Source organism: Equus caballus, chromosome 2 (assembly GCF_041296265.1).
Source record: "Equus caballus isolate H_3958 breed thoroughbred chromosome 2, TB-T2T, whole genome shotgun sequence".
Lineage (NCBI taxonomy): Eukaryota > Metazoa > Chordata > Mammalia > Perissodactyla > Equidae > Equus > Equus caballus.
This window is the reverse complement of record NC_091685.1, coordinates 58291415-58308102: the sequence shown is the minus strand read 5'-3', so window position 1 is coordinate 58308102 and position 16688 is coordinate 58291415. Positions and strand designations below refer to the sequence as shown.

General features: G+C 53.7%; 1 protein-coding gene across 9 annotated transcripts in view; it reads left to right on the top strand.

Moving 5' to 3' along the window:
* Positions 1-16688, top strand: part of LOXL2 (lysyl oxidase like 2) — an 89659-nt gene that overhangs the window by 47198 nt on the left and 25773 nt on the right. For 4 of the 9 annotated variants that reach the window (XM_001914854.6, XM_070256068.1, XM_070256064.1 and 1 more), the window contains 3 exons: positions 1929-2140; positions 8245-8467; positions 11232-11415. In XM_001914854.6, the coding sequence (XP_001914889.4) occupies positions 1929-2140; positions 8245-8467; positions 11232-11415 (619 nt within the window). Of the gene's footprint in view, positions 1-1928; positions 2141-8244; positions 8468-11210; positions 11416-16688 lie in introns of all 9 variants that reach the window. The other 5 variants (XM_023636161.2, XM_023636164.2, XM_023636162.2 and 2 more) reach the window with 2 other exon arrangements.

Here is a 16688-nt window from a genome sequence, read left to right as displayed (position 1 = left end):
TAGTAAATCGGCCCGGCCTGTCTGTCCTGTGAAGCCACAGGGCTGATGCTAAGCGGTAACTTTCCTTCTGGGCACTGGGCATAACGCATGACACGCTGGAATTCCAGCCCGGCCTCCCGAGGTGGGAAGGCAGGACGGGGCTGGCCCGCCTGCTGGTTCAGACCTCAGGCCCTTTCGTGGCTCGCCTCTGTCCACGTGTCTTGGTGGCACGAGTCCTATGCCCCTAACGGGGACTGTAAAAGATCCAGATTCCAAGCTGGCGAACATTATCCTACCACTGGCGGCTTTCCTTCCACTCTGCGTGGAAAGGAACCCAGGCCAAATGCCATCACTCCCGCCACATACTTTCCACTGCCTTGCAGGACTGGTGAAGCAGGGCCTGGCTTTACACCCTGAAACCCGTGGTGAGGAGACATGAATCCCTGGGCACCCAGATAATGGTCCCGTTCAGCCTCGAGGTTCATCTGCATCCTGGCTGGACACGGGCTCGGGCACTCCGGGCGCCAGCTCCCTGCCTGCCAGCACCCTGCCCAGCCCCATCTCTCCTTGGCCCAGCTCAGAGAACTTCTCACCCTGTGGCTCAGGTGCTCCCTGCCGCTAGGTGGTCCTGGGGACATAACTGCGGATGATAAATGGGAATGACAAAAGCTATAAACCACCTCATTCTATTGTTTGAGGATCAAGTAGGAGAAAGCACATAAAACGCTTATTATGTTGTAATTCATCATATCTGATTATGGGTTTGGGGTGGGGCAGTGAGGGGCTGGAGGTGTAGGTGGAATCAGTCGTGACAGGCCGTGGGCACCTCGGTAAGGAATTGATTGAGGCATCAGTACGCAGGCACAGAGTAGTTGGTCAAGGGACAAGATGAGCTGTTTTAGAAAGAGCTCTCTGGTGGCTGCCCGGTGGCAGATGGGTGGAGGAGAGGCCCAGGGAGCCTGCAAGAGCTGGTGGGGCCCACTGGGCAGGGGCAGAAAGAGGGGCTTTGAGAGTTTGGGGAGGGAGCTTGCCCAGTGTTTAGGCACAGATTGGCTGACATTTGGAAAAGTGTGAAGGTATCGCTCCGGGGAAGCCTCCATTCCTCTCACCCAGCCTGGCTCTCAAGGCCCCTGTCCTTCTACTGAGTCCCTGGGACTCGGGTGCAGACGTGGGGCAGGGACATGGCCACTCAGAGTCAGGGGTACCGCGAGGACAGCCCCACTCCCCACCTCCAGCCTCTTCCCCTTCTGCCTGTCAGGTCCTGCCTCTTTCACTCGCTGCCACAGAAAGATTGGGGGGAGTGGGCTGAGGAGGGGGCTTTCCAAGGGCCTCGAGGCATTCCAAATCTTTCCTTTCCTTACCACAGCCAAATGATTGTGGCCATTCCCCCAGGACACCCCTCCCTGGTAAGCAGGCCTGGGTCCTTGCATACAACTTTCCCCTCCTCTCTCCTTCCCCTTCTCTCCTGGGATTTTCACACTGAGGAATGCCCACCCTGGGGTACGAGGTCAAGGTCAAGGTCGTGTGCAAGGTGATACTGCTAGTCTCAGGATATCTGAGGCTCAGCTGCCTGAAACTTAAATTTTACCTAAAGTGGAGAGACACACACGCACTCACATGTATGCACACACACGATTTGGGGTAAAATGCAAAATCCAAATTATTTTCAACATAGAACATGAAAATTCAAAGAACACATTCTTTTTTATGCTCTTAAGACCCCTGCAGGAGGAGGCTGCTGCCCTCTGCTCCCTGGGCTTTCTGTAGGATGTGGGAGAAGCTGCTGGGGTCTTCCCCCCAAGTCTGCTGATTGCTCCAGGCCACTCCTGCTCCCCGGCCTCTGTGCAGCCTGAGGGGAGGGCAGGCTGGCAGAGTGCCCAGCCTCTAGCCACCCCTCTCCGGCCAGACCAGGGAAGTAACCCCTCTCCTTCTGTGACCCTCCTGCCCAGAACATGAACATTCACGTGGAGGACATCCGGATCCGGGCCATCCTCTCCACCTACCGCAAGCGCAAGCCCGTGACCGAGGGCTACGTGGAGGTAAAAGAGGGCAAGACCTGGAAGCAGATCTGCGACAAGCACTGGACGGCCAAGAACTCCCGCGTGGTCTGCGGCATGTTTGGCTTCCCTGGGGAGAAGACGTACAACACCAAGGTGTACAAGTAAGAGGCTTGCCTATGGCGGCTGCCGGGCCCTGCTGTCTGGCTAGAGTCGCTCCTCAGTGCACCCTGGCGGAGGGGCATCCCGCAGCCACTGGGGGCCAGCGTGCAGTCCATGCCCTCGAGGAGCTCAGGCTCCTGCGGGAGGCTGACCCCACACCCACGACAATAGTTGATGAGGGATGGGGTATGGCAGAGGTGAAGGGCGAGAAAAACCCCACCTCTCCGTGCTGACGGCCTGCACAGTGACCACGCGAGCTGGACAAGGACGACACCAATCCGAGAAGAAATGTTTTCTTTCCCTCAGCAAATGATTATTCTGAGAAACCGGGAACTTACAGCAACTGTTAGGAAATTGAGAAACTGATCAGTTTGATTCAGTTACACCAATCCCAATTAGATTTACCACGCTTGTATGGCCTCCCAGGGGAGAACAGTAGATGGTAACGAGACAGAGTAATTTGCCATGAGGGATGTGCAATGAAGGGATTGCAGCCCCGTGACGAGCTGGTGGCTGGGTATATTGGTTGGTAGTGGGGTCTTCCTATCTCCTCTTAGTAATGATGATAATAATCTGTTTACTGAGTGCTTACTATGTGCCAGGCTCCCTTCTGAGTCATTTAATCCTGAGAACACTGGGAAGTGGGGTCTATTTCAGAGTTGAGGAAGCAAAGTCAGAGAGAGGAGAGAACTAGGTAGTGGCAAATCTAGGATTCAAGCACAGGTGTCCAGCTACAGGGTACACACTCCTAGAGAGCGGAGACTCACAACACTACCTCTCCTTTCAAGCCAAGGGGCCAGGTGGCTTCCAAGTCAGGAGACGTGGGTTCCAGCCCCAGCTCTCCCTCCAGATCCTTGGGGTCAGGGCAGGTTGCCTAGTTCCCTGGGCTTGGCCTGGCCACCTTTGGTCTGAGCCTGGCTCCCCCTCTCCCCCGTCCTCCCCACCCCCGCCCACCCTGAGGGTGAGTTCTAGCAGCAGAGCTGCCCAGCTGGGAGCGCTCACAGGGCCCCTGGGAGTGATCATAGTGGTGATCCCCCAGACATGGCCCAGACCTTCCTGTTTGCATGGGGTACGGGGCAGTGGTGGTCTCCATCTTCTGAGTACTTGGACAACTCCTGCCGGGTGGCCAACTCCTTCCCTGGAGACAACTTCTCAGATCTTCCTACCAAATGGGGGCAAGAGAGCCAACTGCTCCCCTGACAAGCTTCCCACCTGGTTGGCTCACCAGAGTCGCCAGCCTGGCCCCGTCCCGGGAGTAGGAAGGCTGCCATCAGCCCTGGCCCGGGGAAGGACAGGGTGCCTGGGGCCAGGCAGCACGTGGTGGCCCGTAGCCCTTTTCATGCTTTTGAGGTGGATCTCAGAGCTGTCTTGTTTGAAAACCTCCCTCCCTGCTTCTCCCACCCCCACATCTGGGGATTTGCTTTTTCAGATGGGGGCTGGAAAGGGCTTCGAAGGCTGGGAGGCCCCCAAGGTGGTGGTGGGTGGTGGTCTCATCTGAGATGGGAGATGACTGACAGATGCCACTGGAAACCAGCTCCTACTCCCCACCTCTAGCTGGAGGTGATGTGGAGCGTGGGCAGGCGGGCACAAAACTTCTCGGCTTGTCTCAGGCGTTTTGTGTTAGTCTCTGGGACTCAGCTGACAGTTGGGCCCCAAAAGGGAAAGGCACACTGGGAAGAGTTTCTGTGCCTCAGTGGTGCTGTTAGGGGCTGAGACGGCAGCTGCTGGAAGAAGCTGTCAGCAAAGAGCAGGGCTCCCGGGTCATGAGGTGGCCTCAGCGGTCATCTAGTCCAAGCTCTCAGGCTGCACAGGAGGAGACTGTCAACCTGCAAAACAAACCAGCTTAAGAGGCAAAGCGTTTGTTTGGGATCAGAGAATTGCAGTTCGGGAGCACAATTCGGTAGAAACCCAAATAGTGTCCCAGTAGGGAGTAAAAGTCAGGGGCTCTTAAAGGCAAAGAGGGGAGGTTGTATTACACGCAATTTTACCTAGAATTGGAGGCAGAGAGCTAGTCTTGGCTAAACATGGATTGACGATTGATTCCATCTTCAGAAAGTCCACCAGCCTCAATCTTTGTGATCAGAATGTCGTTCTCTTGCTGGCTTCTCAAAGGACTGCTTGTGAAATAATTGCTGTCTTGGCCCAGCCCAATGGTTTGGCCCAGCTCAAGGTTCAAGACAGCCAGGCAGTTTCTCTGGAAAGGCAGCTCTGACTCCATTTTAAAATGGCTCCACTATAGTCGATTTTGACAAGCCCCAGGCCTGAAGACAGTGGATTTGGAGGTCACAGAGCACCCTTCTGGCAGAACCTCTGGGGAGCCCAGGTCTGCCCCAGGGAGAGCTCTCTGCCCTGATGCCTCCACCTTCAGACACTGCTCCCGCTCTGGCTACACAACACAGGCCCCAGCACGGGGCTAGCTATTAAGTCTGAGAGCTGGGGCAGGACTGGCCTGAGGACGAGGTACCTGTGAGCCCTGCTCGGAGGTTGAGGACAAAAGAGGCCTGGGAACCGGAGTGAGGGCCACACCCTGCATGGTCCCTGAATCTTTGGTCTCCGGGAGCATCTTTCTCCATCTCCCTCTCACCCTTCCTACAGCCTGTACCTGCGGTTGCTGACATCGCCTCCCTGAGGCAGGGGAAGTAGCCTCCCCCGGCGGCTTTTCACTCTAGGAAGAAAATTGTCTTCAGAGCAGTTCTGTCTGGGGTGGGGTTAGTAATCCGCCTGTACCCACTGAGGCCCTAAGGGGCTGTGCAGCCGTGGAAATGCCCGGGGGAGCACCTGAGGCCCCGCCACCCCGGCTCACTCTGCTCACCTGCAAGTCTGCTGGCTGCTCAGAGGCCTCAGTGTTATCCCCAAGACCAGGACTGCAGCTCTTCCTCAGAGCCTCGGCTAGCCCTGGCCCCCCATGTCAGAGGAGTCTCGGGGGCTACCCGCACGTCCGCAGAGGCCTCTGCACCCACAGGCTCACCTGAGAGTGGAGTGAGAGGCTCCCCGCCAACGGCTGCTTTACCCTGAGCTGCTTTCTGCGCTAGACTAGGGCACGTGTGCCTTGAGGCTAATGAAGCCAAGCTTCAGGGCCCCATCCCCGGGCCAGGAGCGTTTGTCATTTAAGACCTGTTCACCTGCCCTGGGAGGATCCAGAAGACGCACCTTTCACTACGACTGTGAGAAATAAATTTGTGAGGGGGTCTCAGAATCCTTGAAGAGCTCTGTGATGGCTCCCCTCTGTAGGCCAGACCTTTCAGTGGGAAAAGCAGTTAGTGCAGCTTGGGAAACCTAAATGCAGTGGGGGCATTGCATCTCCAGGTGGCAGTGGCCCATGGGGGCACTCAACCGCCAAAGGCAGGGTGGGCGTGGTTACCGCATGGACAGCTGAGTCAAAGCAACAGTCAGAATGTCTGACTCACAGAGACCTGTGGCGCTGGCGAGTCCATCATGGTGTTCCTAGAAGTGGCATAGATGGGAAGCCTACTAAATTCTTACTTGATCTGTGTAAGCAGAAAATTTCTAGGTCAAGTGAACAAAAGTCTAACCTGAATCATAAAAACAGAGAGTCATGCCCCTCAATTACTTCCCACACCTGCACCAGTTTACAGACCAGAACCGCTGGAATGAAGGCGAGGCTGGTTCCCCTGAGTACACTGCCAAAAGTTTACACCGTTAATATTTCTCCCAGTCTTCCCTAAAGGGGCCTGGGATCTTTGACCAGGGTAACTGTGCACTGGGGAAAAGGAAATAATCAGAACTTTCTGACACCACCGGACGCTGGCTCTGAATTGACACTGATTCCAGGAGACCTAAACATCACTGTGGCCCACCCATCGCGGAGTCTGGCCTGTGGAGGGCAGGCGGTCAATGGAGTTTTTGCTAAGGTCCACCTCACAGTGGGCCCCTGGGTCCCTGAACCCATCCTGAGGTCAGTCCCCTAGTTCTGGAATGGAATTGGAATAGACATACTCAGCAGCTGGCAGAATGCCTGCAAAATGGGGCTTCCCCCCTTGGCTGGCGGACAGTCAGTGGGGCTTTTCATTTTTGGCTGAATCAGTCCGGCTCGCTGTTCTTCCTGCTCCCCTCTTTCTCAAGCAGCCTTCCCGCTTGGCCCACTCCAGTCACTCTCCAGTCACCAGGCCTGGAGTGGGCTGTCCACCATCCTCCCCGCACCTCCTCTCTGCACCCCCTGGGCCTGTCTGGGTAAATCGTGGGGGAGGGGGCCCGCTGCACTCAGCCTGTGGAGGCCACGGGCATTCCTGTGAGCTGATGTAAGAGGGAAGGGGGGCTGCTGGGGAAGGAGGAGCAGTCCGTGTTCGTGTTCGCCGGGAGCACTTCGCTCTATAGTAAGAGCTCGGGACCTCTGTTCCTGGGAGAGGGTGTGCTCGCTGAAAGCTGGAAGCCGAAGGAATCTGATGAGTCCTGTGCAGCTGCTATCTCCTGAGCGTGTTCTCTCGCCTGATGTGGGGTGTCATGGGGAACAAGCTGGAGTTTGCGTTTCCAAGTGCAGGGGCCTGACAGGAAGTGGGGAGGGGAAGTGGTTTTGGAATTAACAGTCCTCCTGTGTAGTTCTTTGCTCTAGGCTGTAGCTACAGCGAGCACACATCCTGAATTTTCCAGGATACTCCTTTTCTCAAAGATTTTGTGTCATTGTGCCCACAGCTACACTAGACTTATTACTAGTCGAAGTTTGGGTTAGGGAAAGGTATTGGCAGCATCTGTAGGGTTTTTTCTCCTTCTATGGTCACATCCCGTTCCCTCTGAGACAAAGCAGAAGCTCCCAGGCCTGCTAGACCAGCAGGGACAGGACCCCACTTCTGGCCCCCCCAGGGGCGAGCCTGCCCTGAGGCCCCTCACTGGGCAGCTGGCAGCGATGCTGGCTCTCTCTGGCATCTCACAGGGTTCCTCCAAGCAGGGACAAGCACACAGACCCCAAAGAGCTGTGACAACGTAAGAGGACAGGTGTCCTCCCTGCTCTCCTCCTTTGCAAATCCAGCCGTCACTCCAGGCCAGTTCACCCTGCTCTGCCTTGAGGTCGTCTCTCCTCGCTCTCACCACGGGGGTCCCACCCTTCTCTTGTCTCTTCTGCTTTTCCTTTAACCAACACAGGTTTTATTTATTTTATAAACACGCATTAGCCCTTCCTACGTGGTGGGTACTGCGGTAAGCGCTTTACAAGGATTAACTCGTTTAACTTTCCTAACAGTCTTGTGAAGTCGCTCGTATTGCTACTTCTAGTTTGGAGATGGGGAAACTGAGGCACAGTAACCTTTCTGTTGACCAATTGATTACTTATTGGTTGGTTATTGTTTTAGAAAAAGTTTGACTCACCTTGATCCATATTCTGCCTTCCAAAGAAATATAAAAAGGAGCCCTTTACAAGGATAGATAATAATACAGGCTGAGGGCTTCCCTGGAGGATGGGACAGAGACTGCCTCAGCCTCCTTGACTCCGGAGCGAAGGTTTGATAAGGGCTGTGGCTGAGTTTCATCACCATTATAATTTCTGCTGCAAAGCAAATTATACTTTGAGCAGATGAGGTCATTCGAGACTGTGCTCGCTGCTTCTCCGTGGGTTACACCTTTAATCTGGTAGATTACTGGGAGGGAGTTTAACCTTCAACCTGTACTGCTCACTGACAAAGGGAAAAAAAGGCAGGAATGACAAAAAATCGATAATCGTATTGAAATTATCTTAGGAAGTCGGGGACCAGTCATCCTGGTTTGCCTGGGACTGAGGGTTTCCTGGGGCCAGGGGTCTCGTGTCTCTTGGATCCCCTCTCGGATTTTGTGTTTGGTGGCTTTAGCATCATCTCACCATGCTGAGTTAGTCCCTTCTCCCCTAGAGTGTTAAGCTGCCTGGGGGCGGAAGGCTGGTCTGCCCTTCGAGGTCCTGCTGCCCCTGCCCCGCACGTGCCCTGTGCGAGCGAGGTGCTCAGTGAGTGCCGGCATAGGCGCCGTGCAGAGCCCCGCCTGTGGAGCAGGCCGAGCTCCAGCAGCAGGGTCCACCACCAGATGCCTGGCAGCCAGCACAGCGGCTGGCCCAGAGCCCAGCTGTGGGAGGAATGAGGGTGGGCACCCTAATGCCCTGTCACCTGCTCCCTCCTGCCCTCTGCAGGATGTTCGCCTCCCGGAAGAAGCAGCACTACTGGCCGTTCTCCATGGACTGCGTGGGCACGGAGGCCCACATCTCCAGCTGCAAGCTGGGCACTCAGGTGTCGCTGGACCCCGTGAAGAACGTCTCCTGTGAGAACGGGCTGCCGGCTGTGGTGAGCTGTGTGCCTGGCCAGATCTTCAGCCCTGATGGACCCTCAAGATTCCGGAAAGCCTACAAGCCAGAGGTGAGGGTGGAACAGGACATCTGGCTACTTGGGACCCGGGGGGGGGCGGGCGGGTTGGTTAAAGGAGTGGACAGGGACCCCAGGAGAGAGTGAGGAGAGCAGGCCCCCAAAATATAGCCACCAAAGGGTCTCTGTGATTTGCATATTCTAGAAACTGCTAATATGGGGCTGGTGGGTGGGAATAGCACATGGGAAGAAGAGAGGAAGGGGTAGGAAAGATAGTTGATCGTCTGTTAGGGAGTGATTCCCTGTGCCGGCTAAAATCTCCGTACTTGGTAATCAGTCACCTGGGCGGGGTGAGTCCAAGTCCTTCTGACCACAGCCGAGCTAAGAGGAGGGAGAAAGGCCGTGATGGGGCAGGTGCTGTGTCTACCTGGTCCAGGCGGTGGGGCAGGAGAAGCAGCCCTCTCCCAGCCGAGGCAGCCCCGCTCTGTGTCTCCTTTCCCCTCTCCCTGTCTCTCCATCTTTCCCCTCTCCGGTCTTCCCTAATGATGTGCTCTTGGACGCGGATGATAACTCTCATCCAGCAGAAAAGGGAAGGCAGGATGGGAGCCAGAAAAACTGCATTGGGTGTACTTGGACGAAAGGAATAGCCTTAAAGGAAGGGAGTGAGCAGAGCACTGGAGCCCGGCCATCAACCAGAGGGGTATGCAGAGTGCCTTCCCACAGGCGCCTGCCCCTCAGCCCCCTCAGTCTCCACAGGGGCCTCCGAAGTGCACAGGCCTGACCACACATCACATGTGTGCAGCCAGGTGACACAGGCACACCAGGACAGTGCCAGCCTCCCTGCTACCCCCCCACACCCTCACTTGCCTCCCTGCCATGTGATTTGATGGCCACATCCTTCCTACAGCCTCAGCCTGAGCCTCTGAGCTTTCCTCATGTGTCATCCAGAATACCAGGTCCTACTGTTTTGGAATTCCTCTTACAGTGTGTGGTTTCAAGGAAAGGAATCAAGTTCATACCAAACCAATTAAAAAAGAAACAGAGCAAGAGAGCCTTACATCACATTTTCCCTGGGTTTCTTTCTTTCCTCTCGGGCCAGCTGACTCTGCCTGGCCATTGCCAGGCTGGGGCAAGGTCATTTGGCACTTTGCCTCCACTGAACTGGGGTCAGGGATGGTCCACATCATGGAAGGGGGCCCTGGCAGCCAGCTAGACAGCTTGGGAAGGGAGAGGCCACAGTCTACAGCAGACAAGGCTGGAGCAAGCACGTCTACCGTTTTGTTTTCTAAAGCTAGAATAAAGGTTCCCGAAGCCAATGGGTGTTTTACACCCCCCTCGGTCCCTCTTTTCTTCTCCCCCTAGTGCCAGGGTCAGAACAGTCCCTGCGGTCTGTAAAACTGGGCGCTATCACCGCACCCCATCCTGCCACGGCAACCCTGGGGAACAGTCAGTGGGGAAGAGACATGTGGCTGACTGGGAACCTCAGCTGGAGCATGGAGACGCATCTCATTTGATGCCTTGGCCTCCAGGTGGCTGGTGTACGTGAATCCTCGAAAAACACCGCCTCCAACCAGGCCTGCCTTGGCTGGGCCTTCAGTGGGCAGGGTGAAGGCAGTCGTGGGAGGAGGCCTGCGTGGGCGAGAGCAGGCCCATGACTCTGGTCTGATCCAACACATGGAGCACGGCTGCACAGCGCCCCTTACGCACTCTGTGTTGAATCCAAGGAGTGTCAGCAATGACTCAGAGTCCTCTACCCCAACACACACACAAACATGCTCACACACACGCACACATACTCTTCCCGACTTTCTAGCCTCTTGTCTGCCCCCTCCTGCCTCTGTACATACATACACGCGCACACTTGCAGGCACAGAAATTGATGCAAACCAGGGTATGTGGGCAGATGGAGTCAAGTGACCTGGCTCCCATCTTGTAAGACGTGATCCAGTGGGGTCAAGATGCTGGTGGAGAATCGTCTTACTCCTGTGCAATTAGATAAGCCCCATAAGGTCATTAAGGATTCCAGGCTGTCAGCGAGCAATTAGGGCTCCTTAAACCGTAACTGCCCACCCTCTCTGCATTTTCTGGTGCGGCTGCATCTCCTGAAGAGTTGGGCCCATGTGGACTTGGAGTAGAATCAGGAGTGGCAGGAGCAGGAGTGGGGGCAGGGCACGAGCCCAGCTCCAGGACAGATGTCGGTCTTGACCGGTGTGAGGCTCCCCATCCCTTGCAGCGTCCGTCCTCTCAGTCGTGGCCTTCTTGGTTAGGCCCCTCTGCCCAGCTCCCTGCCTTCCCGCTTCTGCCTCTCACCTGCATGCAGAGCAGGACCCTTTCAGTGTGGTCTATTTAGTACCCTGGAGTCTCCGCAGGGCTAGACGATAGTGCTCTGTTATAAGCAGGGTAGAGTTCCGATCTAATTGGAACCTGCAGACTTTGGAGGTGGGAGCTTCTTTCTGTAGCTCTAAGGCTTGAGGTTCTGGAGTGAGGGGGTGGAGGAAAGTGCCGATGATAAGGTCTTTGAGCCAAGCATGGGTTGGGGTGACGAGTTAAGGAGGGTCCCAGTGGGCTCCCCAGTGGTCCAGGACAACAGCTCCCCAGGGGGCCGCAAAGGGAGGTTGCAGCAAAACAGAAAATGCAGAGTGAGCGTGCATCACCCCCCCATGCCCTTTCCCCCCACAAATCGAGCAGAGTTTCAGCTCTTGGCCTGGGCACCTGGGTTTGGAGTGGGGCGGTCGGGAAGGAAGGAGAGTGGGCAGTGACTCCCTGCTGAATGAACGTGATCAGCTTCTGCACTCAGCAGGACCATGTGTCTCTCCAGCAACCCCTGGTGCGACTGAGAGGTGGTGCCAACATCGGCGAGGGCCGCGTGGAGGTGCTCAAGAATGGAGAATGGGGTACCATCTGTGACGATAAGTGGGACTTGGTGTCTGCCAGCGTGGTCTGCAGAGAGCTGGGCTTTGGAAGTGCCAAAGAGGCCATCACTGGCTCCAGGCTGGGGCAAGGTAAGGAATGGGAGGATGTTCTGGGGCCTTTCTTCATGCAGAGCATTGCACAGGGAACCCAGCCTGGGCTGGCTGGCCTGGTGCTTTCCAGGCTCTTCTTACTCTGCCTGCTTCCTCCAGCAGCTGCTGCTCTCTTAGAGAATCCCAAGCCTCTCGCGAGTCAGTCAGAGCCAGGAGGGCCTTAGGGAACATTGAGTCCCCATTCTATGGATTTGGAAGCTGAGGCCCAGAGAACCCAGTAATGACCAAGATGAGACAACATATTAGCAGCCAATGAATACGTTAATGAAGGTCTCCCAACTCCTAACGCAGTGCTCCCCACAGCCCCACTGATAAAGCTGGAATTCTCCAGCCCTTCCTCCAGGAGAGGACCTTAGAATTCACCAGGCTGCGGACCACCCAGGGCACAGAAGAATCCCAGATGTCATCTTCCTCTTCCACTCTGTGCAGCACTGAAAACCTTCTGTCCCTGCCACCAGAGACTGGGAACGGGCTGCCCCTCTCTGGAAATCATGAGACACTAACAAGTAGGGGCCTGGTTTTCATTAAGTGTCCTGAACAAATCTTTCATCTGAGCAAAGAAAAAAGTATAGGAGGCTTTCAAGTGAGTCACTCTGTTGAGAGCAATGTTGTAAACATGACATGACAACACAACAGATAGCGAACCCCGCCACGACAAACTCCATGAAGACCACTGATTCGTGCAAGCCCTGGTCCTTCAGAAGGAGGAATCTTCACCCCAACAGACTCTGGCCTGGTGAGTGCCCAGCTCTCTCCCAGAGAACTGGGGCTGAGCAAGGGGAATTAGTCATCTCCTGGAGTCTTTTTAGTACTCACCGGCAAGGAGGCCACAGTGGACTGCAGCTGCCGTGGCTGGGAGCGGGTGGGAAGGAAGGAGAGTGGGCTGTGAACAAGGAGGGTGTCGTAGCGTGTGGGGAGATGTTTCCATACTGTCATACATAGGGCCATCACTCCACAGAAAGGAATGTGGTGAGGTCATCGATCACAGCCTGGAATAGCCCAGTGGACTGGAGAGAGAGTCCTGGAACCATGCACGGCACTGCTGGAGGGGAGTCAGATTGTCTAGTCCAACAGATAAGGAGTTTGAGGCTCAGGAGAACGAGCCCGAGGCCACTCCAACAGTTAGTGGTAGACTGAAACCCAAGTCTTCTGACTCAGATTTGAGCTTCTCCCTTTATACCCACCTTGGCCCAGCCCTATGCACGTTTAGAACATCTCTCCACCTTCGTTCTCCAGTCCCTGCAAGCTTCCGGGCCTGACTGAAGTTTGGGGGTCTAGGGTGGACTTCACCGTTGCATTGTGCACCGGCAGCCTCAATTACGCCACATGACAGTCGTCCTCCTCCCCAGTCATGGTGAGCTCTTTGGGGAGCCCTGGATCCTGAATATCCCACAGTCCGTCTCACCAATCGGCTGAAGTGTTGGTTTGTGCTCTCCCAAGGCCTTCAGGACGAAGACTGGCCATTCTGAGGAATAAACGAGCACTGGAGACACAAACATTCCATTTGTCATGGGTGTGTGCTATTTGACCTAATTATTTCACTGCCCAGAGCAGCCGAAGGTTTCCAAGGGCGGGCAGAACTCTGGGAGAAAGAGACATTTGGCATTTTCAGTGCTGTCCTGGAAGGAACCGTTGGGTGATTTATTATCTTCTGCCACGCTGGGTGGGTCAACTCCGGTAGGCAGAAAAGGAAAAGTCCACATTTAATGTCAAGTCACAGAGCAGACAGAGTCAGTCGTTGGTCCTGGCTCTGGCTGGTGGGCTGAGTGACTATATCCCCAGTGAGGGGGTGAAGAGGCAAGGACTGTCGGGCAGTCTGAGTCCTGGTCCCAGACTCGCAACCTGCTTGCTCAGTGACCTTGAGCAACCTCCTGGGCCTCAGATTCCTCACTGGATTCATGATGTCTGAGGATCCGTCTGCTCCAGCCTCCTGTGAGTCTCTGAGACCAGGCCTCATCACCAGGGTGGATGTCAGGTCAGAGGCAGGCACTGTGCCGCGTGTTCTGGGACCCTCTGCACACATCTGGATGCCAGCTGTTTACACAGCTCCCTCCCCCCGAGACTGAGTGAGGGGAGGCTTGTGTCTTTTATTTCTGTGTCCTTGGTGCTGAGTCTGTGCCCAGCTTATAGTGTCCTGGGAATAGTCACTTGGTGAAGAATGAATGAATGAATGGAGGTCCAGTTGCATAAGTTGGGTCAGCTAAATGAACACTTGGTAAAGAAGTTTCGACACTCTAGACCTGCGCTGCCCAATGGAAGTATCATGTGAGCCACATATATAATTTTAAATTTTCTAGTAGCCAGTTAAAAAAAACAAGTAAAAAGAAACAGGTGAAATTAATTTTAATAATATATTTTCTTTACCCAGTACATCTGAAATATTATGATTTCAACATGTAATCGATATAAATGCTATTAATGAGATAGCCTACATTTTGCGTACTCTCTGAAATGCAGGATGTGTTTTACGCTTACAACACATCTCAATCTGGGCTGACCACATTCCCAGTGCTCACTGTGGCCAGTGGCGACTGTATTGGAAAAGGCAGCTCTAGAGCAGTGGCTTTAAAACCCTTTTGCCTGCAATCCCCAATAAGAAATACATGTGACTGTACACGCCACATGTGTAAAGGTGAAACAATGCAACCTCTACAACACGCAAAACACTATTCTCCTGTGCTCTTTAAAGTCTGATTGTACCCTGCAGAGTTGATGATAGGTCCAGAGTCCATAACATTGCTCCAAGAGGTTGGGCGTGGCTTTACCTAGCACCTTGTCCCAGGCCTGTGGTCCCCCGGGCCAGGCTTTGTATGTGGGGGAAAGCAGAGCCAAGGTGGAGGTGGGGAAGGCATCATGAGGAGGAGCAATGCAGTGTTGGTCCAGAACCCAAGAGTAAGGGAAAGCTGGGGGTCGGGATGCAGATGGTGAAACCCGGGTCAACAAAAGGAGCCAGGAGCCCACAGACCGCACTGGGAGTGCTCAGCTGGACACCAAGGCCAGTGTCCTTCAGCGACGCCTCCCGCCCTGCCTGATCCACTGCAGAGCTGAGTGTGGTTGGGAAGAGGGTGAGAAACACTGGGTCTCCCATCTCTGTACTCTGCCTCTGTTATGCTGTGAATGTGAATGCTTCAGGAAAGTGGGCCCTGCCCTCCGGGGCCTTGTCCCCACATGTCTGAGAGGACCACATAAGTGTACATAAGTTTGGCCAAAAGGAGACTCAGCCAGTTGTTAGTTGGAGTCTAAAGCGTGTCAGGCTCTCGCATTAACCTTTCCCTCCTGTCCAGCCCTGTAGGCTAGCGATCCACAAGCACTCACTGAGTTCTGTTTGGGCCCTATCCTGAAATGGAGAACTCATTTATGCCACAAATTTATAGTAATGGTTTCTGCTCTCCAGGAGCTCATGTCAAGTAGGGGGAATAAGAAATAACCACAATCAAAGAAAACTGACACTAACAAATAGGTGATGATATGTAAGAAAGAATACTGGTAGTCATACCTGCTATTTACGGAGTCCCTAGTAATTTGACACACTGTATCTCATTCATTCCTCATAAGACCAACTCTGCAAGAGAGATATTATTATTGCCTTTTGCAGATGAGGAAATGGAGCTTGGAAAGGTTCCATCACTTTCCAAGGAGATGCAGGCTGAATCCAATACCAAGCTGACTGCACAGCGCATTGCCTTGTGACCTAAAGGTGTAAAACGTCCGTGCTGCAGATGTTTAGATGAGGGTGAGGTGGTTTCAAGCCAAGCCATGGAGGAAGAGGGATTGGAGGTGGTCCTTGAAGACAAGCTACTGCCTAGATAAGCAGACAGGAGAAGGTGCTCCTGGAGGCAGGAGGCAGAGGGAGCATCCCTACATGAAGGAGAACATAGGTGCTTCCAAACGCTCAGCTCCTTCCCAGAGCAACCTTCTCCTCTTTTCCAGCATAGGGTTTTCTCTCCTGACTCTCCCGAATGAGCTTCAGAAACTTAGCAAGATCATGCTCTGGGATCAGATTGCCTGGTTTGAATCCTGGTTCCTCCATTGGGCCAGTTACTTAATCTTTGGTCCCCAGTTTCCTCATTTTATTGGGTTGTTGTGATGATTAAATGAGTTAATATAAGCAATGCATTTAGGGTGGAATCCAGTACATAATAAATAAATATTAGATATCATCATCACCCTCACCATTACTATCATCATCACTCACCACCATCATCATCACCACCATCAACATCACACCATTATCATCACCACCACCATCATCACCACCAATGTAATCATCATCACCACCATTATCATCATCACCACCACCATCATCACCACCAACGTAATCATCATCACCACCATTATCACCACCATTATCATCATCACCACCATCATCATCATCACCACCACCATCATCACCACCAACGTAATCATCATCACCACCATTATCACCACCATTATCATCATCACCACCATCATCATCATCACCACCACCATCATCACCACCAACGTAATCATCATCACCACCATTATCACCACCATTATCATCATCACCAGCATCATCATCATCACCACCAGCAAACAAGCCCCTAATCTAACTGGATACTCAAGCACAAGATTGCTGCCCATTTCTGTACCCATCTTAATCCGTGAGCTGTGGCCCTGCTTTCTTCAAGGGTTCTATTTAGGATCTATATTTTGTCACAGCCTTTCCAGTCTGAGTCGTTGGATGCTTCCAGCTATAGTCACTGATGTGTTTTTATAAATTTCATAAAATTCCCAGGAATTGGAAGCACCACCACTTATGAATTTCCAAGGAAATGTAAACTTGACTCTTACCTACTACCTCGGGTTGCTCCTGAAAGTTAATTTTTGGCCTCCTTGAGCCTAGATACCAGGTGTCTCCAGAAACCCCCCCCCCCCCCACGGTTTCCTTTGGGCCAAGGGTCAAGGGCTGCAACTTTGGTCTCCAAAGCACAGGCAGGCACTTCCCTCTTTATCGTTTACCACATTATATTACAAGTCTTTGTGTAAGTGTCTGTTCCGCATGAACTAACCGTGAGCTCTTTATAGCAGGGGCCTGCCTTGTTCATCTTTGCGTCTCCAACACCTAGTACAGAGGCTGACATACAACAGGTGCTCGGTGAAGGCAACAACATCCATTCAGACACTATTTGTAGCACTTCCAATTTGCTGAGTGCTGGTTGAACATACAAAAGGAACACAGACTTGACACGTGCCCTCCTGGGCCCTCTGACCCAGTAGGGAAATAGTCAGAC